A 25,625-nucleotide genomic window follows, 5' to 3' on the forward strand; every position below is an offset into this window, starting at 1 on the left:
TACGTAGTTTGGAAGGGGAGTAATTCGCGCGACGGTATAAAACGCTGCCACAGATCTTTTAGTTGGATGAGTCTCCATCGAGTGAGCTCCCGGAGCTGGGCTCTGTTAGAGGAGTTCCCTGAGTTATCTAGAGGTCTTCAGACGCTTCTTCGAGTCTGCGTAAATTGTTATTCCGCTTTTTGGTTTTAGTAAAACATTGTTTAGTTTAAGTCATCGCTTGTTGTATTACTTCTTGTTTGTGAGAAATACAACATTCCTGTGACAATATACTAATATCGTAATTATGTATTCCAGACGTTATAATCTGTCCAGTTTTATGCCGTGCTAAACCTCCCCCCAGTAGATATTAAGATTGATCCAAAAGAGGTAGGAATCAATTCAATATCTTCCGTGAATTAATAAGTATACATGCAATATAAGCATAAGGGATATAACAGTAGCGAATTTGCCCATTATTCACCTACAGTTTATGTGCAGATCATAAATGGATTCTTACCCCTTAAACCAAAACATAATAAAGCGTTAAGGTTGGTAGCAAGTAAACATGGATGTATGGAAAATGTCTCAATTCTTATACACTAAAAGATAAATAAATTGAAAGGAGATAGTAAATGCAATCATAAGTAATGAAAACAAATATAATAGGTTATTTCACGTAAAAAAATCTATTTTTGAAGTATTAAAAAGCGATAAAAATTATTTGCAGCGTTGCTTCAACATTAAAATGGAAAAAATCCACCTCTACGAAACGCGTCTCGTACTGCACCAATTTACGAGATATTTTGTCTTTCATCACAATTCTTCCTATTAAGCGAAAAAAAATTGTGTATCTAAAGACAAATGCAATAAGCATCAGAAGTTGTCACTATTACTCAAATTTCTTACCAGAAAGAGCACTGGGAGTAATTACGAAACAGGATCAGTGACGCTGACTAAACAATTTCCTTAGCGTTCATCCTAAAGAAAACGCAAATCTTATTTTGCTGCGAGAATAAGTAGAAAGTTTTTATTACAAAATAATATATTCTTCGCTGACATACTGTAAAAAATTCAGTCAGTTTTCAAGAATAGTAGTTAGCTGACAAGAGTCATGGCGTCATAAATCAGCTCCATTTTCTTCTATATCTTTGATTCAGTAAGTATTTTGTTTATAATCACCTTTTGGTGTAAGCTCACAATGAAAATCCATCCCAATCCAGTTGTTCAGGCTCCACCAGGAATTTCTGCTTTCTTTGCACAAAATGAGCATCGTTTACACATTCATGTGTTTTATGCCCAATTCATCATCTGAAATTTAAAAAAATTAGAAAAGTTCACAATGGGAAGAAAGTGCTCTCTTTGGTAAAGAATTATTTAGGCTTTCCAGTTGCATTGTGGCTACATTATGTCTGATTTGTTAGAATACTTCCCAATCACTTTTGATTATCCAATGGGGTGAAGGTGTATAGACACTATTCTTTTACCCTCCCTCTTCTCATTTTCTATCATTATAGTGTTTTAGACAGATTTTTTTTCAAAAGTACATTACCTCCATAGATTGTGGGAAATGCAGAAGGATAAAATTGCTCAAAATATCATTCATCGTATCAGGAGAAATAAAAATACCAGACATTTCCAATCCTTTGAGTGGTAGTTGAATGTTTAAATTCCAAATAAATAAAACAAAAGTCAAATACTTTAAGAGAAACATTTAGTTTTTTAACATAAACTGTTGCCGTTTTGCCCTTACAATTTTATACGAAAATTAAGAAAGGCTACTTCTCCTGGCATAGCTTATAATTCTTATATTACGTTAGGCCTAAAATACTGCATATTTACTTAGGCAGATCAGTAAGACTGCAAATGGAGTGATTATCTGAATCCGGGCCAGTCTGTATGGACCTTGTTTTATTGTTTGTTTTTTTTAATTCAAGTTGATTACAGATTTGACAAATTACAATGAGGAAAATGAATGTCTTTTGAGTTAAGATGAAGGCAAAAAGCGAGTGCTGAAAAACGAAGTTGGAGTAGAAAAATACTAAATTATTCTAAGAAATTTAAATTTGACATCCCACATTATGTTTCAATCACGCTTTTCTAGATACGGTCAATGACAAATCGGTTAAGGGTAAGTACTAGGCTCCTTAAATATTTTCATAAGAAATTTTTCCAGCAACGTTTTCAATTCAATTTGTTTACAATGCTCATTTTCAGATAACTACGTCATATTTACTAGCATTCTACTCAACAACAATTATTGATAAAAACATACAAGTAAATATAAAAAAATATCTCGTTCTTTTCTTAACGATCGACGAAAGTTTCATGAGCATGCGTCAATATTTTCCATCCCGACTAACCGTCCTCGCAAGACACCCGTCGCTGTAAGAACCCATGTAAAAAGCTCTAAAACAATGGGTGTTCGGACATTAAGGGCGAGTAATGTATATGTATTGTTTAAGCATCGCCCCACTATTTTCCGGTATTAGGTCGGGTTTCGGGACTGACCCCTATCTGTCACTTATTTAATATATCATGATGTCGACTTGTTTCATTCTTGGAGGTGTGAACAGAACAGACAAAAAGGACTCTTGCTCACTCTTTCACCAAAAATAAATAGCTTAGGAGAATATAATCTTTCCTTTTTGCAACAACGGCGTATTTTACGACCCCTATTTTTAGAGATGAAGTCCCCAATCCCAAAGCGTGGCTTTTAGGATAATATCGATTACTAGTCCGGTTGGAAACAAACAGTTCTAATTTGAAGGGACTGTAAATTTGACATCCTTTGGACGTAAATGTGGGACTGAATTTGAAATGGAAAGCTATGTCTAGGAAATTCGATAAAAGGATATAGTGTGGATATCCCACTAATCCATTTTTGGAACGAAAAATAAACTGACACTATAATGACTCTAACGGGATGTCCTAGGAATGAAGAATTCTTATGAGTTTGGGATAAGACTGTTTTCGTCTTCTATATATCTAAGTGGGACCAATCAAGGAGGTATTGCTCAGCTCGTCCCAGGGATCCCAACGATCCAACGGATGAAGACTGTTACGTCCATGGGACGTCCAATTCAGGACAAAGTGACGTTCAAGGGATATCCCCATATATTGTGAGGATCCGCCACCCAAATCAAATTCAAACGGTGTACGTGCTTCTTTTATTTCCCTTATCTCTCAGTCCAGACTTGCCGTGATTGAAATAAATTTATTATCACGGTCAAACTCAAACTAAAAAAATTAGCGATCGATTAACTCGTTTTGAGATGAGTTTGATCGCAATCAAACTTAAAAATTCTGATCGAACTCAACTTAAATTGGAACTCAACGCTTCTTATTTCACGCCATCTACTGATAATATATAGAACTATATTCCCATAATTCTACTCCTAAATTCGGCTTAATAATTATACTGTCATAAGTTTTTCAAACTGTTCGTAGTACTTTCTGTGGTATTTTGTCTTTTTACATTTCAGTTTTACTCTTTGACAGGGAATTGAATTAGATTAACGATCACAATTTCCGAGCTATCTGTTCAGGGCGATTTTTAAAATGAGAATAGTGATCCCAATTCCAACGTGTCACATGAAAATGCCAGGTAACAATTTGTAATATTACGATAAACTTGATTTTGTTCTTTCACATTTATATTTGTACTTCTATAGCATGAATGCAACCACTGTAAAGAAGCTAGTAATTTCTGAAATATTTTTTTTTATTTGTTGGGAATGTCACTGGCAAACATGCCAGTCTGTATCGGTGTCTGTTTTCTGGCTACGTTCAAAAGAAAAAAAAGGATGGCACTGACAAACTGCTTGTTGTTTCTCATTGTTCTTGACATAATGCGAAAAGGCATTTTTTGGTAATATTTTTGGTTGCAATCATAATGCATGTAACATATGATAACTATTTCAGTGTTTCCCTTATTTTCAGAAACATGATCCAACTCAAGAACTTGGCCACGTGAAACTTTGGGATGATGCTTCAAGCATGTAACGTCTGAGAGTAATTACACAGTTACTCTCTCGACTTCTTTGTCAGCAAATAAAGGTATAATAATTATCCAAGAAAACCTTGACAGTTGGGTGGTGGTAAGTTACAACATTACTCGATGTATGTTTTTCTGATTCTGAATTGTTGTATGATTTTTTTCAGAATTACCTCATTGTAGACGTGTCGTCTATAAACACTGTTGAAAAGCCGGGTTTCAAGCAACTGGTGTCTAGTCTCGCACCAAATTTAGTTTTACGTGGACGCACATTCTTCACCAAAAAAATAGAGTTGGAATTCACTGAACGAAGACAACAGTTGATTGATGTGTTAAGCAACTGTACAGACGCAGCAACGACGATTGAGGCATTGACGCAGAAGATCATATATCGGTGAGACTATCCATTGGTTTGTAGACGAATCCTTAAAGCGAAGAAGTGCCTGTCTTCGCATCCGCCGGATAAAAGGTCAACATACTTATGATGTCCTGACAACTATAATAGAAAACCTCCATAAGGAGTACTCAGTTATAGACAAAATGCGTGGAGCCACAACCGATAACGGTTCGAACTTCGTAAAGGCGTTCCATGAGAGTAGTGAGGCATCAAATGTGCCAAAATATGAAGATGACGATTTCGAACAAAGTGATGAAGAAGAAGAATTGTTATATTTCGAAATTGGAGACCTAATCGACGGTCGAATCAGGGAAGACCATCTGTCAAGCAATGTAAATCCCACTCTGCCGCTACATCGCAGATGTGCCTGCCACATTTTAAGGTTAATTGCAAAGGCTGACATATTGAAGATTCCTGATCCAACCTTTCAAGAATTAAGTCAAGTTTTGTTAATTCTGACATTATATCATAATGCACCACATTAGACAACTGTTCATCTTAAAAAACGAGATAAGATGGAAATCTGAATACTCCGCCATACGGTGCATTGTCTGGCTCTTGAAGAAGAAGAATAGATGCATGAAGAAATTTTTTCATGAGCTTAGTTTAACTTTGTTTATCCCTAACCAGGAACAATACTTAAAGGAGTATACCAAAGTAATGTGATATTTTACCGAAGCATTAGATGAATGGCAAGGGGAAAAGAATATTGGTTCGGGTTATCTCCTTCCCACAATTTCTCTTTAAAAAAAAAATCAGCTGCAAGACGATGCATCAATCACACACTGCCAGTCACTAATAACTGGAATTCTTGATGCGATCCATTGTAGGTAACTTAATTTTAATCTCTTGTTACTCCAGTTAGAGTACCACATAGTTCAATGGATAACTAATAATGATTTTGTAAATATGTACAGATTTGAACATATGTTTGCTGACAACGAGCTTCATTTGGCAACACTTACCGATCCTTTCTTTAAATTGTCCTGGTTGGATAATGAAGATGAAATTAGACGCGCCAAAAACTTACTAAAGGGAGAATACGTTCGCTTTCAATGAATATCCAATGAGACCAAATCGTATGCTATTATATCAGTTGCATATTTAAAATTTTGAAGAAAGTAAATTTCATAATATTTATTTGGAAAATTCAGATGAGTTCAGTGACGGAACATGTTCGTCAATTTCAGATCCTAGCCCGGAAAAGAAACCAAAATGTACTAAGGATTTCTTTGCATCAATTACAAAAAAATACTAAGACCAAAGTTATTGATGAAGTGGAGACTTTTTAGAAGTTATGTGGGAATTTCGACGATCTAAGGAATTATCCAACGATTATGAAGATGTATAAGTATGTGACAACACGTTACTGTGTGTAACAACATTGTAATCTCATTATTTTTTTAGGCGATATAACGTGACTTTGTCATCTTCGGCCGCAGTCGAGAGGCTGTTTAGTCAAGGGGGATTAATATTTACCCCAAACGACTATAGTTGACAGCAGTGTTTCGGATTTTTTTTTTAAATCAAATCCAAATCCAATCAAATCCAAATCCTCCCGGATTTTTAAAAGATTTGGATTTGCCTTATTTTTCAATGGCTTGGATTTGGATCGGATTTGATCCCCACAAAAAAAACCCGGATTTTTTCAAATCAAATCCAAATCCTTTATAAAGATCTGTTTCGGATTTTTTCCAATTTAGAATTTTTTTCCTGTACCACCCAGCCACTGTTTAGTATTTACCTTTCTTGTCGTCTGCAGACTCTGCACTTGATCCTCTGTAAGACCAGACATTTACTCTTTACCGTTTTATTAGATTGAAAAATTTCGTGATTTCCTCAGCGAAATATGAAACTTATGAGTCCTGTGACTCCTGTCAAACACAAATGATGAATTGTGGCTAACTCTTTTTTTTTGCTCTTTTCACCATTGTCAGTCAGAATACTCAGAAATAAAAAGATTTAATCCAACTAGAGAAATCTAAAGGAACCTGTTATTATAGTTTTAAAAAAATATGGATTTTGTAAGAAATCAAAAGTCGAACAGACTTTTTAGCAAAACTTCTATTAAAAAGTAAACTAATCCAATTAAGTCTTGGATTTTTATTTGATATTAAATTAGGGATTAAAGTAAAAAAATTTAAAGGAAATTTTAAAAATTTTTACCTTGACACAGAAATATGTAGAAGAACTTGTATGTAACTATGTGTTACATGTTGCAATCATAAAATTAACAATTGATTGTGAATTGGATTGGATTTGGATTGGATTTGGATCGGATTTGGATCGGATTTTCTCTAATTTAAAATGATTTGGATTTGGAGTTGGATTTGGATTTGATTTGGATTTGACGGATTTCAAAACACACGCAATGATTTGGATTTGAGTCAAATCCGGCAAATTTAGAAAATCCGAAACACTGGTTGACAGACAAACATTTTGAAATGTTGTTTTTCTTAAAAATGAACAACAATATGTTAAATAAATGGTAAATAAAAAATTAAAGGTGATTCAAGAACCAAAGTTTTATGTCTCATTGTCTCTTCATTTATCAACGATTTTAAGGTCTAGAAATTTCGGCATGTTTATTTTATTACCCGCTAGATGACGTATTTTTAATAAACGTAAAAATTGATCGCAAATATGAGATTGAGCGAACTCAAAATTATTGTAAGTAGAGTTGATCGTGCGATCAACTCATTCCATGATGAGTTTGAGTTCACTAAAAAAATTGATCAAACCGCAAGTTTGTCTCAGTCATTACCCTGTTTTGACCCTAAGTTTCTTGCCCCGAATGACCCCTTTTCTAATTTTTTTACCTTAACGGTAAACCCAGCTGTCTTCCGCCCGACTTTTTATTTTGAAACCGTCTAACCTCATTGGACCTTAAATTCTGTTCTCTGTCTTGCCGTATAAAAAGTGGGACCACCTCCACTTGAAGGAGAGTCAGGAGTGAGGCATCACAGCAAGAAAGAGAAAGGAACAAAAAATCGTCGTGAATTTCGACCACCTCGGTGACTGCGACGACCAGCCCGGGTTGAAACATCTGGACCAAGTGCAGCCTTTACACTCGATCTTATACTAGGCCCTTCAAATGGAATGAGATCAACCTATCTTTGTACATAAAACTACCCGGGTAGAGGGAAACATTCAACTGTGAGTTCTCCCTAAATAAATAAATAACAAAAAATACGCGGCGCTAGGCGACGACCAACGCGCCTCACACGCTGTACACCAAGCCGAAAAAATCACAGAATCTAATCGGCCGTGGCCAAAATTACGAAACGAAGCAGTCTACGCTGCACAAAAGTGCCATTGCTCTTCGTGCAAAGGAGGCGAGTGCTTGTCTTCCCAGCCGCCTAACTATCCATCTCCAAGGCCGCACGGAAACTCGACAAAGCCGACATTGGAAGATCAATATTGCCAATGAAACCTATCCAATTTATTTCACAACTATCTAAGTCCCACCAGCTCTTACAGAATTTTTTCACCTAAAGCTAGTTCCCTTAGATTTTGACATCCCTGATATTTATATAGACTGTGGCAAAAAGTCAACCAACCTCGCTTCTATCCTTCCCCTACCTCCATTTCAAACTAAACAGAACATCCTAATGATAAACAATTCAATTTTTTTTTACTTAGAACAGCCGACGTTTTATTGAAGCTATTACATCGTTTCTTCCTTTATTGATATTTCTGTTTGCGAAGCGGTGTTCTAGGTTTAAGCACACCTGGTACAGAGGCAATTCTATTTGTACCGAGCCCAGGGCTCGAGGTGGTACGAATTTCTTTCAACGGAACACGCCACACCGAGCTCCGCGATCATAGACGTCCGCGTGACTTCTCCTTTTTCGAATTATTTGTTTTGTTCCTGTAAATCTGTTTTGAAGAGACCGTCTAGGTTTAAACATTTTTCATTCAGATTTGTTTAATCAAGCTCCACGCTTGAAGGTGCACATATTTTCTTCGACGGTACAAGCCACACCGAGCTCCACGCTCTCAGACGTACGCGTCACTACTCGTTTGTAGATGAATTAGTTTTCTTCACCGTATTTCGTTCCAAGTAAAAAAATTATCATTTTATCTGAGTCGATTGTCCTGCGGCGGTCGCTTTATGAACTTGATCCATTGTAACGAAGACCAACGCAATAATGTTCATCAAATACTTCTGTTTAAGTTGTCATCTCCCTTCAACTGGATGATGTACTGTTTTGAGAAAAGAGATTGTGAGATACAATCTATTTGGACATTGGGGAGCCATGTCAGGATCAACCGACTAAATCAAATTTAAATGATCAAATTGAACATGCTTTTTTTATTTCCCTTATCTCTCAGCTATTACCCCGTTTTGACCCTAAGGTTGTTGCCCCGAATGACCCCCCTTCTAATTTTATTATCTCAACGGTAAACCTAGCTATCCTCCGCCTAACTTTTTATTTCGAACACGTCTGACCTCATTTGACCTTAAATTCTGCTCTCTGTCTTACCGTATAAAAAGACGGACAGCCTCCACTTGAAGGAAAGTCAGGAGTCAGGCGTCAGGCAGAGGTGTCGTGTCTAATTAAAGAGCAGGTTTTATGCGGGGACATTACAACCATGACAGTGGTGGGTATAGGATCAGCCATTTATGTTATATCACCAGACTTATTGAAACACACACTTACTTTCCGGAGCAATGGCATGGTCTTATAGTACTTGCCAACGGAACAACATTAGCAAACAATTTTTCAGATCGAATACACCCACTTAAATGTTAGTTACATCGGGTGAACTACCGCTTGAGGAATCACATGACCAATAATCCAACTCCTAAAATATCATAAGATTATAGTTATTACCATATGCATGATTCCAGCTTTGGCAGTGATTCCAGTTTCTACGACGCTTTGTGCTGAACCAACTGCCATGCCCTTGTTCATCCCCTGTAAAAAAATTATTGACTACAAAAACACTATCCGTAGGACATGCTATGCTTTTGGATAACATCCAGTCGATTCCAGTCACGAATTTCTCCTCTGTTCCAGTTTTGTTAGACGAAGGATCGACGCTAAGAACTATACATCCATGTAGAGACGGAGTGGTTCCGTGTAACTTCGATGAAACAACTACTGAAAACATCCCACAGAACGATAGCAAATTGGCAACACCCAGGGAAAAAAACTACTTGACTACTTTGCGGCAAATGACAAACCCATCGGATATTTTTCAACGGTGGAATATCAAACAAATATGAAGGAAGGAGAAGCACTAATTTGTCAAAGACCACATTCCAGCACATGAAAAGCTCGCAAGATTATCCAAAATCTATCGGAATACATGTTCGATACGGGCCTCATGGAACCTTATTATAGTCCTTAAATGCCACCAGCAGTTCTGATTAAGAAAAAAGATGGTTTGTAGAAATTCTGTGTTTTCTACTGCGACCTCAACGAAGTGATCATCAGAGACGTGTACCGGTTATCACGACTTATTGGCATTCTAAGCAAATTGGAACGATCAGAATACTTTCCATAACCGACTTACAATCTGGATATCACCAGATATTTTTACGTAAAAAATATAAAGAAAAAACATCAATTAGCACGTCAGATAGATTGTATCAATTTAAAGTGCTACCGCATGGGTTAATCAATGGTCCCAGTTCATTCCAACGAGCAATGGACGGGATCTTAGGATGATTACAATGGACGTCATATCTCGTCTATTTAGACGTTGTTGTGGCTTGTGCACCAAATTTCGAAAGTCACGTGCAATGGTTCCACCTGGTGCTGTTTTGCTTGACCCAATCCGGTCTCAAACTAACGGTAATGAAATGCCAGCTCGCCAGCTCGCAATGACTGCATTAAAAGTGCTATACACGAGGCATCTAAACAAAGGATAGCACTAAACCCAGAAAATCTGTATGCTGTGGCGGATTCCGAGGAATGCAAAACGGGCGTACACACAGTTTGGAGGAATGCAGCTACTTTTTTCGCGGGGGGGGGGGATAGAAATGGGGGTGTTGCTACTGAATGAGACTTTGAAGATTTGTAAATCAAGACATTCAACATGCGCCCTAACCTTTTCAGGAGTGAGTCTTTTGAAAAGAAGTTTACTAAATTTGGGTGGCAATGCACGAAAATTGTTATTTTGAGTCATTACCCAAGCAGATCTTCTGGAACTCAAAAATAAGATCAATGCTATTGAAATCCAGAATTAAGCGGTGGTTCATGTGTTGGACAAACACGCATCCATTGTACACGAAACTTTACAACTAACGCGATCGAATCTAGTTTTACTTCGGGAACTACAACGCTAATCCGTTACTTTAAAGGAGAAAGTGGACGTTCTCGAAATAGGATTGGTTTCACCGCTTTTAAAGCTTGATTGCGTTATTAGTTTTTAGAGCAAATTTAGCTAACGGATGCAATGAAATAAATATTTAATGATATATATTTTATTTAAAATTTATAATAAAATATTTATATGTTTTATGATTGTTTTATTATTAAACAATTACACTATTTTCAGGACCGAAATAATTTTGTAAACAGTTGTGTCATCCAACCTTAGAACGCGGATCTCCCGCGTCGCCGACGGAAACCTATCCCATAAACAACACACAACACAGTGGTTTAACTAACAATTTACTAGCAAATAGCTAGCATACCGATGGAAAGAATTTTGTGTTTCTATTTGCTACCCGATTAACTGACCCGATAATGATAATAACGAGTAGGGGAGAGTGGGGCTAGTTGGCAGGAGGGCAAGTTTGCAATTCTTAATTTAGACGAATTGTGTGAAAGAGGTTTTATTGAAATAATTCATAGTCAAAGATGTTTATCGTGCGCACATTTGTGCAAAGTTTTATGAATTTATCCCAAATAGTTTAGGAAATAGAAAATAACGAAATTTTTTGCGTCAAATCCACAATAGTTGCGTGCTTGGTATTCATCAATTTTATCTTTTCTTGGTATGCATATAATTTTTAAAAATATTAGTTTTATAGAAAATTGTGTCCTCTATCGAACTGTAACAATGGATTTGTTTTAATCAATTACAAAGGAGTAATAAAAATTTTTATTTTAATAAACCCCGGGTTGGGGAAAGTTGATACATTGCAACATGGGGCATGTCGGCATAGGCATTATACATGCATATGTATAGTACATGGCCTGTCAAAATGTCAGGGAATTGTTAGTCGAATTTTTGCTAGATATGACTTATGGTGAACAGTGGTATGCATTAAAGGCCAAAATTTGGCAAATTTTAAGTGTTTCTCTTTATACGATGTTCACCTGTGAAATGTTTGCCTGAATTATGTATATTATTTTTTATTTTTGCATTTAAGGCTATTAATCCTTATGTAAGTTATCACAACTTATTTCTGAGTTTCCCACTCTAAAATAACTATAGGATTTTTGTTTATTGTAATGTTATTCTAGTTTGTTTACAACATCAACATTTCACTGAAATCCGTATTTAAAATACATGGGGCCAACTTACCCCACTACCACTGCCAACTTACCCCGTTAGTGGGGCATGTAGGCAAATTTTTTTAGCTTTTTGAACGTTGATTTCGATAAGAATTCTTCAACGTAGATCAAATTAAAAGATAGCACGAGAAAGCTGGTTATCTGAGCTTTCTTTTACAATTTTTAGGTGTCAAAATATGAAAAATTAAAGAAACCAGAGAAGAAATTTAAAAAATTGTACCAACTAGCCCCACCCTCCCCTAATGGAAAGACTCTGTTTTGTATTGCAGAAATTTTTCTTGTTAGCCTAGGGGTAAAGGAGTCTAGTGATAATATAGTCTACACTTTTTAAAGACATTTAATCCCTGGGGCAAAAAGAAAGGGTTTCTGGACTTATATTACCCATTACCCTTAATGATGATTTTGCGCCAAACCCGCCCGACCTCTCTTCAAAAAAGTAAACAATTAATATTTTCTACCCACAGATGGCTTTTTCAAAATAAATCAGTGTACTTCTTTTCTGCCGGATACTATACAACTTAAAAATATTTTATAATTCATCGATCCTTCTATCATCATACACGCAATTGTTTTTAAGATTTTTTTGCAATTGTTCTGATATTCTGCAATTGAAGATGTTCCTAGAACCACCTGTGCAAGTAGAAAAGCTAACCAAAAAGCAACGAGCAACGGTACACATGGAGTATGTTAAATTAATCTACCGGACTATTTAGCTGTTTGACCAGATCTTGATACCTTTGTTATCGGACCGTGAAATGCTTAATTGCCGCCAATTTGACAAACAGCTTGGCAAATTTTATACAGGGTACTCCAAGAGGGAGAATAAGAAGTCGTGTGACATTGCCCTATTCACTAAGCAGCATGTCCTGAAAACTGGATATTCCCAGCGAGTCTGGAGGAAGCACCACAGCTACCGCAGTATCGATCCAAATGTCAAATCTTTCAAAATTTCCACCAAATATCACGGAATAAAAAGTAGAAATGGTCATTTAACTCTCCGCACTAAAACTTATACATCTAAATCACATTAGCAATCTTTTACATCAACAAGAAAATATGAAAACGAAAAAATTATATTAAAATCTATAAAAATCTCATATTTAAAAACGATTGCTACAAAAAAATTCTATATACAGAAGGTGCCAAAATTATCCGAACACCACGGGTTTCCGAACCATTTTAGCATGGGTTCTTATGGCGGCGAGTGGCTTGTGCAGTTTGGGAAAATATGTCCAAAAAATGTCTGTAAGGCTATGAAATTTCATTTTTAGCTAGGAAATGAATAAGGTACCTGACACAATTTTTTTTTCAAATTTTTCGGACTTACGGCCACTCGTAGTTATCAGTGCACAATTATCACTACACCAACTCTTCCCATGTGCTTTCTTATTTAAGAAATGTGATTTCTTGTTTAAGAAATGTGCTTTCTTATTCAAGAAAGCACAGGGAAAGTGGTGCACAAATGTGCACAAATAGGATGGAACTTCCGTTGCTGTGCAGTTCATGTAAAAATTAACTTTTATTTCCTTATATTGTTTAGCTGGGATTCATTTTTGGCTCTTTTTTTGCTTGAAAATCTATATTTTATTAACAGTAGCGTTTGGAATAATGAATAATTGTCTTTTTCATGGGGAGACTAGAAATGGAAACGGAAGGTTACGAATTTTTTTGTTCCGCTGATCGTTTCAAAGCATTAATTTTCACTGATTTTCAAGGTTTTAACTGTCGTGAAAATTGACATTTAGAAGGTTTCTCTACTGGTGAATGTGTCAAACCATTCCTGAAGAATCTGTTTCAATCTAGTGATCTTCCAATGGGTTTGCACCATTTGCACGAAGACGCCAAAACGAAACATCAAAGGCGTTGTCCTTTTGGTCTGGTACCCTTATGATACTACTGAGAGACCGAAAAAATCACGTTGCATTATTACTCCGCATAATTTGTGTTATAAATAGTGGAAAAGAAAAATTGCGCTGGAGTCAGAAGATCAAGCGTAAGGCTTAGTTAACATATTTACCTTTTTGTTTACTTGCCAGCTATACAAACGAATTCAGTTAGATTCACAATAGCAATAAGATTATAGGGAACAATGCACATAGCACTTGCATGGCTTCTGAAAATCGGTGGTCTATAGGCGGAAAAGAGTAATCCTAAAATCAAAAGACCACATGGAAAATCGGTTTATTATTCTAGGTTGTTAACTAAGCTGCGGGGTTCTTCGATCTTAGACGTCGCATTCGCTTGTCAATTATATTTTGTATGATAAGAAATTAAATTAACTAAGGTCAACTACATAGTCATTTGGAGTTTAATAGGGATACATTGATTTTGAACTCGCGCAATTCTGGGGGCACCGGAAAACGCCCCGGTTACTTAGTAGCGCTTAGTAGTATGTTTGGAAGCGTGTATAGACCTGCCTTCTTATGGTGCGTTTTATCGTCAACTTTTTATTAGCTCAACCCGAACCTAAATTGAGCTCAATCAGTATTTTTTCGTTAACCAATTCGTCACAGTTGAGCTCGATTTCCGCTTTATGGTTAACAAAAAGTTCAACCAAAGTTGTGCTCGACCAAATTTTCGAGCTCAACCACAAAAGTTCAACCACAGTCCAGACTGTGGTTGAACTAAATTCAAGTTGGTTGACCCTCCCACTTTATAATAATTCTTATTTTATTTAATCTGGCAACCTTTTTTTTGTTCAAGCCATCACAGCAGACGGCTTTCTTTAGATAGGGACGTGGCACGTGGGTCGTGGTACACGTTTGTAATTTTTTTCCTATCACAATGAATACAAAGTGTGAAGGTGTTTTAAGGCCAAGAGGTAAAATATTAAATAAAATAATAAATATATATAAAATAAAAAAATATAAAAAAATATTTTAAACTTGGTAATAATTCCTACATTATTACCATTCCAGAAATTTGAGATTAGAGATAAGTAAATAACTACTGAATAGACATTGAAGAAATTGAGTTATCTGCATTTTGTTGCTACAAATTTTTCATGTGGACGTTTTACGTCTGCTACTCACACTAAATCAATATATTAAAACATTTTAGCAAATTTCAATAAACTACGTAATACTATTATAAATATTTTTGAAAAATTTACAGACACCGTTATTTCCTAAAACAACTTTTTTTTTATTTCTATCAAATTTACAATTAAGCATTTCTGAAAGGGATGGGAAAGGAGGAGGAGCTTTCCATATGTTGAGATCAATTTTCGTTTTATGGTTAACTGCGTAGTTTAACCTAAAAGTTCTACTCAAACAACGTAAAACCCGTTTTATGGTCAACCAAAAAGTTGAGCAGCTCAACTACAGGTTGACGATAAAACGCACCTATTGTGGCCACTTTTCCTGTAAATCTAACGTTACAGTTTTTGCATATGTGTAGCCGCTATTAACTCCGCTATTTTGACCAGCAAGATTTCAACAGAAATTTTTTAAAATTTGCTATTAGCACGTTTAATGGAAATTATAATTCTTCGACAGATTTAAAATGTCGAAATCGTGAGTTGAGTTGTATTCCGTCGATGGAGAAATTTAGCTAGTGATTATCACTATATCCTTTCAAGAAAACAAAAATAATCTTTTTGTCATCATGATCTGGCAGTAAATACAGGTTTAACGCGAGGGTTTGTCAATTCAAAAAATATTCATACACCCCAATATTTTTAAGCAAAAATACAAAAATACAAAAAATATGATAAAATATGATAAAATATTAAAATATATTAAAATATATTAAAAAATTGAAAAATCGGCAATAGTTATACTTAATATATCGAAATGCTCATACGGGCGCAGTTATGATCCTAACGGAAATAGGTAAAATAGAAGAAGCCTACCAAAAATAAGATTTACACTGAAAAATTTGTTTTTTTTACAAAATTTTGATATGGACCGAACATATGCCTTCCAACTGTAACAGGTAATAGATGGCGCAGGTCAACAATAACATTACATCAAAGTTTATCTGGTATTCAAAATCAAATTTCGAAAAAATTGTCGGCTCGGGTGGGTCGGTTTGGGTTGTTGGATAAACCAGTGCGCCCCGCAATAATTTTTATTGACGAACCGTCAATGACGGTTTAGGAGGCCAAAATTTTAATTTTCGAAATTTTTATTCATTATTCTTTTTTTTTTTGTTCTTTTTGTTTTATTTTTTTATTTGTGAAACGACTAACATTTTCTGTTATCCCACTATTAAATTTTATCGAAATCGGTAACTATAGTACTAAGGCAATTAGGATATGGGGTAGAGATTCTACGGTACTGAAGTTCAAGTCCCGGTGCTGATTTGCTTTTCTTTTACAGTTAATTAAATTTTAGGCTTCATTTGCTGAAGAAAATGTTCATTTTTAATTATTTAATGGTAAATAGAGTTGTTTTTGTAAGAAAGCATGAAAAACATGTAAAAAAAGATCTAAAAAAGTTTCACAAAATTTAGCAAATCTGGAAAATATGAAAAAATGTGAAAAATATTAAAAAATATGAAAAAATATGAAAAAATACGAAAATATTTGAAAAAATGTAAAAAAAATATCGAAAATACAAAAATATGAAAAAAGGAAAAATATGAAAAATACGTAAGCGTTCATTTTTAATTCGTACACCCAAATGACGAGTCGACAACCCCCGGTTGAACGTTCTAGTTTAAGAGCAGAAGCGTTTTACTTTATTGAATTAAAATTTTCGATTAATAGGCTACAAGATTTTATGCCCGTCATTGCCTCCAGTGATCGGGTTGCCGAATCATTTAAAATTTTGATTCGAATCAAATGCCGTCAAAATCACGTTGTCGACAGAATTAAAAATCAAAAATCTAATTCCATTTAACCCAATTCATTCTACAACCAAAATTCAAAAATCCGAATCAAAATGAAAATCAAACACAAATTCTAATTTCACTCCGCCCCAACCCGTTGAACGAAGAGGTTCCCCGATCGGCTTTTTCGGGGCGGGGCGGTTCGTTTACCCCGATTAGAGCCAATCTGAGCCCATTCTTACTAAACAATAATTTTCTTTTTCAAAAATCAATTTTGTAAAAAAAATGAGAAATCAAGATCAAAAATCATTATTTTTCAAAAACTAATTCAAATTAAAAATCAAAAATAATGGAAAATTGATTCAAATCATGATTTAAATCAAAATATGCTATAAATCAAAATTGATTCGGCTGATCACTGCATAAAAGTATACTATCTAACTTCGCCATTCCGTAAGCGTTTATATTTCTATAGCATTATGGAAAAATTGATATAGTGTAATGTTTAGGGAAGTATTAAAATAATTGTTTCTGTCGTTCAGCGGACAGCTATAATAATAGGCTGTTTGAACTTCCGCCTCTGTTAAATTTTTTTAAGTTTAACCAACAAAGACGACATCGACGACACAAAATTTAAAGACAAACTCCAGCCAACTTTCCGGCTAGTCACTGATTCATAGGTAGAAAATATATAAAAAAAAAGAGAGAAAAAAAAAAAAAAAAAATAAAAAAATCGAATTCTAAGATCTTCAACATTTTCAAATAACTAATCTCGGATATATCACAACCAAATTTTAAAAATTCTTTGTGTGTTGTGAAAATTGTTTTCTTTAATAGGCTGATAATGCGAAAGTCTTGGCAAATGCAAAAAAACCAACACGTTTTTTTAAGTTCCTTTGCTGATGATTAGATGACACAGCAAGATTACACTATTTGCATAATTCGACGTGTTGATAAAATCTGAAGGTAGTGCACACAATTCTGGAACAGGGCGTACAGAAAAGATTTTGAAACGGCTTCCACTTATTTTGGCTTCCATCATGAAGACCAACATTAATTATAACACCAAAATTCACTAAATGACGCATCTCATACGCACCACAACTAAATTGTTGTGCTAGACTATACAAAAGAACTTTGCCTCGTGAGCAGGCTTCAAAATCTTTCCTGTCCAGGAGTTGGAAAAATGTGCACAGAGCACAATTACGTAGTACATTTCCACAAAATCTATTCTAGAACTGAGAAAGGCAATCGATGTCTCATATATTGATAGTGAAATGATGGTTCTGCTTAATCCAGGTTTTTCCAGTCAACAATCGGATAAAGTTTGCTGAGATGTCAGATTGTGCCCGCTCCTGTCACAGTGAGCCAATGGTCTAACAGAAAAACGTTCTCTAGTAATCAGACGGAAAATAATGTTAGTCAATATAATTTTTCTATACTTACCCGCGGATTGGCAATCGATTCCAACATCGTAGGGGAAAGTTAGGGCATTGAAACAATTAACAATATTGTGTTCTCCCGGAATTAAAATATGACCAAATTTGGCCAAAACGTACAGTTTGGTAGCTAGTGATTTTAGCTACTAAACTACACACGGTTTCTGTATTGTATAAAACTGATTCGAAGTACATTGTGAAAAGAAGAACTACGTTCCATGTTTCTTCCCATTATGATGAGGCCATTGTACTAAAATTGAAAGCACGCTTTTCCCACAAAAACTTTATGCCTCGTGATCATCAGTAATATTGGAGATTTTTTTAATGAAATTAAAAATTCGTCGTCATGTAAAAATGGTAATTTGTCTTAACTATTATTTCAAATATCGAGCTCTTATTTTACGTGTCCAGAGGTTATGAGATTAAACGGGATTACACGTCAATCAGAATTTCTAGAAAATATTCCACGTCGACAACAGTTTGGCCTTCCTAACACCGTAACACGCCAGTGGCAATGACGCTATAATATTTCCCAGACGACAATATTTCATCTTTTTAAATCTTGTGAATATAAAAGGTCAATGTAATGGGATAACCTGACACTGTTACCAACCTTGCTAACACTACTTTTAAAAAATTATTTATGACGTGAAATTGGTAGCATATTATGGTTAGACCACCCGGTTTATAGGCTACGACTGTTGTGAGAAATTTTGCCTCAAATAAAGACCACTTGTTTTCCTAGTTCACCATTATCTAGTTTGGTGTCTACTGTCAGGATACAAATGAATGCTTTAAGCTACTTTTACGTATCTTTCAATTAATTTAACATCGAGTGAGGCAAACTGGCTATCAGTTAAGCGTACTATTACCATACTATAATTAGTTGAAGAATTTCGTATTTTATGAAGATTTATTATTACTATTATTATTTTATTAAATCTGAATGTTTACGTAGTACAAAGAAAATTACTCGTTTAACATAAAAACACCGTAATTTCTTTCCCACGGTTAAACATAAGCCGTTTTTCAAGTTTCCTAAAGGATTTCATAATCATTTTGAATTTTGGCTAGAATACTGACATTAAGCCAAAACTGTAGATCACGTACACTTAGGGCTCGAGTTGCCATTCCACCAATACTTACTATTCATTCCGACCGATTCCGACTTACATTTCGCTTTGTTACGTTAATTGCACGAACCACAGAAAATTAGCAGAATAAACTCTAAATTATTTTACTCTCTATCAATGTTCTTTAAATGCACGTACAGAATTATTCGTAGTCCTCTACCTTATCAAAACACGCCAACTTACACGATTCGTGCAGATTCCACGCAATAAGGTCGTCGTAGTGGTTACTGTTTCACAGGTTAATAGATTCCATGTCAGATATTGTCTGAAAATTCAATGTTTAAAAAGTTCCACAGACAAACAACAAGCTTTGAAACATTTCTGCTAAATCAAAACAGCGGCAAAAACTGCAGGAGGAATATGCATTTTTTAAATCCTGCTGCATGGACCTGATCCAAGCATTTTCCTCAAATCAGGGCAAATAGAAAATCCAGCAAGAAAAACATATTCCTTTTTTAATTGTTCGTTAAGCAAAATCGAGTTGCGTTCTGTACGTACAGGAAATTTTGTACTGGAGAACCCAGGTGCAGCTCTTTTTTCTACATCATAGGTAAAACAAAGCAAAAAAAACTCCAGCCTTCTGAAAGAAGCCAGTTTCGTTCCTGAGAATGAATGATAATGTTCACCATACAACGCCTTATTTGAGAAACAAATACTGTCTTATGGCTTGCAAGAAACTTTAGCGTTCAACATAAGTAATGGCAATCATCTGGGGTCGGCAACTGTTGCAAAAATCAGTCAGTTTTGAAAATGCCAATCTCTCAAGAATTCAGAATCTTAAATTAGACTTTTTTTTTGTTGAAAAGATGACATTTTTACATGTCTCAAATGACCAGATTTCTATTTTTTTTTTTTTATGGCGTTGAATAAGTAAAACATTTTTTCACTAGCACACATCAAGTGCTTTGATTAGCACTGAAGTGTCTTTCCATCCAATGCCAACAAATGGATATAGCTACCCCCAACACAAAATTCAGGGGTGTGAAGTAAACAGAAAAATGCCCAAAGACTGACAAGCGGGAGTGAAATAAAAGGGAAGAAAAAAAAAACGGAGACCGATAAACAGGTTAGAAGTAATTAAAAAACCTCAAATGACATTCCAATAGGATACAGTTCATCTGCAAGCTGATGTGCAACTGACGTCATTTGAGGAAGACATGAGCATTCAGTGCTTTTCTTCACTGTGAAGCTTTAAATCCTATGGTGTGATCAAGGTAACCTACGTATAAAATCAAGGAGTGGCGATATCTGGTCGAAGCCAAAGTACGAGCAGGACAAAAAGATTTTTAAAAGCAGCTTAGCCACTTGCAAACACATTTTTTTAGAAGGGCTTCTGATATTTGCTAAAAAGAACAATTTCTGCGCATAGACATTAGTCATACACAAATGTCTAATACATGAAGCCATGGGGTTGGCAACCGTTACAAGATGTTGGAAATATCAATCATAAGAGGTTTAATCTCGTACGCTTGATGAAATCACCATAGGTGAGGAAAAATTTTAAGTGTCGTAATTTTCGTCTTTGAGTTGTCAATCCCCCGTATAACACCTTTATGCCATTGGCGTAAAAATTTGTTTGTAAAAAGATTTTTTTCTTTTTTTTTATATTTTTGAAAGAAGAAGCACACAAGAAAGATGATCTTCGACAGGTCATCGATTTTGTGTGTAGTACACATTTTACCAACAAAACCAATCAAAGTCATGTTTTAAAAATTAGTTTGGATTGGTTGGGATGGCAGATATAAGTGAGGACAATTAAGAAATCAAAACACCAAGAGTCGAACGACTTACAAAAAGGCAATAATCAAACAAAAAAAGAAAAAAACAGAAAAAAAGGAGGGAAAACGAGAAAGAGAGAGGGAGAGAAAAAAGAAAAGAAAAAGACAATAGCTTGTCTCAGATTTAACCTGAGAAACGGAACTAATTCAAGCAGAGATTTAATGTCGTAAAAAAATAAAGAAAAAGGAACACAATGATTTTTAAAAATGTTTGTTTTCGTGGTTTTTTTTTCTTGTCTTTTTTTTTTTTTTTTAAGGTTTGCACGAGATTTGTTTTGATGCCTTTCAAGAATAGGCTGAAAGTAAGTCAGAGAGTATAGTATAACCAATCTCTCAGAAACGGCGACGTTTTACCAGAAAATCCTCACGATCGCGTTCGTTGGGTCGGCCCCACCTCGGAGCAGAAACTCCGTGAGGTGGCCCGCGGGGTGGCATGTTTCCCATGTTGTTGTTGGGACCATCCATACGACCCCCAATGGGCATGTTGTTAAACATCGGTGGCGGCTCCAAAGGCCGCTGTTCAAAGGAGTTGTGGAACGGCTTATTTTCCTTAATTAGATAACAACATAGGGACGTCCCGATAAGTCTTATGATAAAAATTGTGAGCCACACAGCTGTGTTCTCCACCCCCTCCCAATAAGAATCAAAGATTATGAGTGGTAATAAAAATATATATATATGACAACGATCAGTCATCGAAAAAACAAAAGGAAGACTTCTAAGGATACCAAGATGTTTCGTCAAAATAATGGCTGTTCTTTCACCGAATGTGATTCCCTACACTGACAACCATAATAAACCGATGCGCATAATACCCTTGACCCCATGGGATACTGGGTAGAATTTCAATTTCAAGACAAATCTTCAGAAGAAAATTCTCGAAGTTTCAATCATTCATGTTGGTCATTACCTTTCCTATTTCAAACAAGTAGTAGTGCTCTCTCTATCTAGGTAAACCCTACTGTCCTAAATTAGAACTTTGGTCTAGATTGCAATAGAGGCCTACAAAACAATGGAAGTCTTATCAAAAGGGTTTTCAATAAACCCTAACCTTCGTTGGTTCATTCCCTATTCCACAATTTCATCAAATGAACCTTGACCCACACAGAAAACAGAAACGATCTTTGAGGCTGATCGGAAGTATTACATTAAAACAGGATTGCAAGCGGCCTGTTGGCTTGGTAAAAATTGAAAAGTATTGACATACCATTTGCAGATCCATGAGATTATGAGGTCCATTACCACCCATCATTGGCCGATCAAATGTGGGAGGTTGGAGAGGTCGACGAAAATCTGGAGGAGTTCCATCTGTGTTTTGCTCTTGCATGAACATGTTGTTTTCTTGTTGACGCCGACGCATTTCGTCTTCCTGCTGGCGCAATCGATGCTGCATTTCATCCTGTTGTCGACGAAGAGTTTCCTCCTCTCGTAACCTGGATTCTTCGTGTTGGCGTTCTTTCAATTCCCAGTCACGTTTTTGTCTCTCGCGATCCTGCTCACGTAGTCTGAGTTCTACGAATAATTTGATAGCGTTGTGAGTTGTCATGTTATCGATAAAAGAAAGTAACCATTGTTTACGTTCACGAAGCAGTTCGGTTTCATGTTCATATCGAGCATATTCCATCTGGGACACCAACTTATCTTCTTCGATTTTCAATTCCCGCTCAACAGCATCCATTTTTTGCTTATACAGTTCCAACAATTGCTTCCAGCGTTGACCGTAAGTAAACTGGAAGCTATTAGGTTCAGCAAACCTTGGCCCCGTCTATAATTGTCAATAAATCTTTGTGTTAAAAACTAAAATTGAAAAGAATACATTATTTGAAGTACTTCGCGTTCTTTAGTAAACTCCGGAGTTTTTTTAGCAAATGCGCGTTCTGAAAATCCATCTTCATCGTCTAATTGTTCCATTGGTTCTACTACAACGGGACGTAATGACGAAGTTAGGAAAAAACAGCCATCGGTGCAACGCCGAATTGCAGCCTGGGCTCCTGGTTTGCGCACAAATTCAACAACACCTTCGTTCGTTGATTGTCCACGCTCATTAGCAACCACTATAGCTCTTTCAATCTGTAATTGAAAAATGTAAAAATTGATGACATACACTAAAATGGAAAGCACATAATTACATCTCCGAATATGGAAAAGGCTTTTTCCAATAATTCATTTGTTACGAAGGGAGACAAATTTTTCACACGAATAGCGGCGCTATGTGGAGCAGAGCGAACGCGCAACGTACGACCTTTCAAAACTTTCCCATCCAATTCTCGTTTTGCCTTTTCTGAATTGGAACGGTAATCCTGTGAATTTTTTAAATTATTTCAAACCACCGTGTAATGAACAAAAATATGCACTTGCCAGCCTGACAAAAGCAAATCCCTTTTCCTTATTGAGGAAGACTTCTGCAATTTCTCCATATGCAGAAAAGTGTTCCTTTAAATCCTGCTCCACTATATCATTTCCAAGGTTTCCAACATACAGACGGCTGCGGCCTGAAAATTTAGTTTCTGTAAAGGATCTGATTGGTAGATCAGCAGTAGAATTGGACAGTGATGCAAGTTTCTCTAGTAATTGGCGATCCTTTCAATTTTGAAAACAGTGTTCATGTGTTAACTTAAAGATTGGAACTTTTAAATTTAACTAACCTCTGACAGTTTTTGATGCCCATTACCATGTGAATTATCTTCCCATTTTTTCTCACCATGGCTTTGACCAACTTGATTTGTATTACGCTGAAACCGGCCAACGTTGTTACCATTTTTCCCATTTCCTTGATTGTTTCTCCCTGATTGTCCCCCTCTTCCTATGCCACCCCTACCACTTCCACGTTTTCCTCTTCCACTGTTATTTCCCACAGAGGCAGCAGTACCATTGACAGAATTTTGGGGTGTAGATATGGAAGGCGTAGAGACAGCATTTGAAACAGGAGAACTCTCCTTAGTTAGTTTTTCCGAACTCGCCGTTTCTAGTTTCTGCATGTTCTAAATACGCAAAAGAAAAAAGAAAAAGATGCTTCAGTTACAATGGTTCAGTCTACAAATTATTCTTGAATCTTAAGTAGGGAAACAGCAGATAGTGACACTTCTACCAAACCCTGCGACTTATTAGAGCTGTATTTGGGGAAACGTTTAGAACACGCAACATCCACTTGTGATTCTTAATCAATAAATTTATAAATCTCACATTTGACTTGAGAAACCCAGAATTTGTTGCTTTTAATATTCCTTCAAACACACGAACGACAAAACGCAGTCAACACATCAAGAAATGGCGACGAATGCTTGCAACGTTGTCTAATCCACAATAGCTGGAATTTAGCTATCGGATCGCCGGTCGGCGATAGGGATCGGCCCCAACCCTAATCGGGGCGCATTTTGCCAATCGGGTTTTCAAATTCGGTGGGTGGGGCGGGGCGTTCGGGGCTCGGGGTGAAAATTTTTGAACCCCTATCAGGGATCGGCCCTGATTGGCTGTAATTGGAAAAGCTTAAATCTATTGCCACGAAAGATGTCGTGGCAATAGACATTGATCGTCATGCAACGACATCTTTCGTGGCAATAGATTTAAGCATTTCCAAAAATTGCATTTAAATGCTAGAAATCAGACGGTACCAGAATCCTTACCAAAGAATTGTACCGTTGTGCGTATGCTCAGCCTCGTTTACCTGAGACCCAGCTTACTACCGGAATGTACTGGCGTTCAACTGAAAGAAAAAGCTAAAAAAAAATAATTTTTACGTGTGTCGCGCCAGTTTCTTTAGTAAGCTAAGTTTCAGGTAATCGGGGCAGAGCCCTAGTTGTGCGAGGTAAGCCCATCAAAATCTGGCTTTCAAAATTGGACAGGGGTGTAGCTTTTTACAGGGTTTTAACATGGAGTAGTTAGATCAGGTTATACCGTCCAACAATATCTATTACTTTGCCTCAAGTTTGTAAGAAAGGGAAGGGCAGAGTCATAGATTAGGTGGTTCAAGTATTCCATGTTAAACGCCTATAAATAAGCCACGCCCCACGTCACTTTTCGCAGCCCAGATTTTTCAATCTCGCTCCCTCCGATCTACCTGCACCACGCGGAGATCTCATGCACTAGAATGCAAAAAGGCTATCTCTTGTTAGTGCAATCCGACATCCGTGTGAAGCACAGTCGGAAGGAGCGAGATCGGAAAAATTTGGCTTGTGAAAAGTGACGTGAGGCAGGACTTACAGGAGTAGTTTGGCCGGAGTCATAGATTACATGGTTTGAGTACTCCATGGTAAACGCCTTTAAATAAGCCACGCCCCACGTCACTTTTCGCGGACCCGATTGTTAAGGCTTTTTCGGGTTCGCTCCCTCCGAAAGCAGAGTCATAGATTAGATCTATCTAATGGTGATATTAGATTCCAGATTAGATTCTAATCTTAGACCATGCCGAAAGTGCTGCATCATGCGGAGATCTCTTGCACTACAAATGCAACTCTCTAGACATCCGCTTGGTGCAAGTATTCGAAAACTCTATCTCTCTTGTTAGTGCAATCAGATCTCCGCTTGGTGCAGCACTTTCCGAGGAGCAAGATCAGAAATCGGGTTCGCGAAAAAAGCCGCCGTAAACCAGGGGCGCGTCAAGTGGCAAATTAACAACAATACGCTAGAAACGCTATATACCTGATCTCAGCAGCCTCCT

General features: G+C 36.4%; 1 protein-coding gene and 1 long non-coding RNA gene across 8 annotated transcripts; one reads left to right on the forward strand and one right to left on the reverse strand.

Moving 5' to 3' along the window:
• Positions 1-204: 204 nt before the first annotated feature.
• LOC123470224 (hrp65 protein-like) lies at positions 205-25,623 on the reverse strand. 6 transcript variants are annotated; one of them, XR_006643867.1, is made up of 10 exons: positions 24,152-24,312; positions 23,614-23,949; positions 23,327-23,548; positions 23,098-23,268; positions 22,799-23,038; positions 22,547-22,733; positions 22,176-22,480; positions 1,159-1,287; positions 886-957; positions 205-804 (listed from the first exon to the last, which is right to left on the reverse strand). XR_006643867.1 is itself a non-coding variant. In XM_045170249.1 (8 exons), exons 2-8 carry the CDS (start codon positions 23,944-23,946, stop codon positions 13,739-13,741), a joined length of 1,461 nt encoding a protein of 486 aa, XP_045026184.1. In that variant the 5' UTR covers positions 23,947-23,949; positions 24,152-24,312; the 3' UTR covers positions 13,406-13,738. The 6 variants fall into 6 exon arrangements, 4 of the variants coding, with proteins under 4 accessions (XP_045026184.1, XP_045026183.1, XP_045026182.1 ...); XR_006643868.1 differs by having other exon boundaries at positions 205-830; XM_045170249.1 differs by lacking the exons at positions 205-804; positions 886-957; positions 1,159-1,287 and adding an exon at positions 13,406-13,741.
• On the forward strand, positions 2,643-5,994 carry LOC116917441. Of its 2 annotated transcripts, none has more exons than XR_004391143.2 (7): positions 2,643-3,583; positions 3,651-3,847; positions 3,919-4,076; positions 4,141-5,200; positions 5,288-5,449; positions 5,525-5,721; positions 5,778-5,994. It is a non-coding gene; the product is annotated as an uncharacterized LOC116917441 (long non-coding RNA). The 2 variants fall into 2 exon arrangements; XR_004391144.2 differs by having other exon boundaries at positions 4,141-5,196.
• Positions 25,624-25,625: the final 2 nt, after the last annotated feature.

This window comes from Daphnia magna, linkage group LG2 (assembly GCF_020631705.1).
Source record: "Daphnia magna isolate NIES linkage group LG2, ASM2063170v1.1, whole genome shotgun sequence".
Classification (NCBI taxonomy): Eukaryota; Metazoa; Arthropoda; class Branchiopoda; order Diplostraca; family Daphniidae; genus Daphnia; species Daphnia magna.

Coding starts and splice junctions, on each gene's coding strand:
- LOC123470224 (XM_045170247.1), bottom strand. CDS start 23,946: ATGCAGAAACTAGAAACGGCGAGTTCGGAAAAACTAACTAAGGAGAGT. Junction 23,039..23,097: donor CCTTTTCCATATTCGGAGAT/GTAATTATGTGC, acceptor TTTCAATTACAG/ATTGAAAGAGCTATAGTGGT. Junction 22,734..22,798: donor AGTTTACTAAAGAACGCGAA/GTACTTCAAATA, acceptor TGACAATTATAG/ACGGGGCCAAGGTTTGCTGA.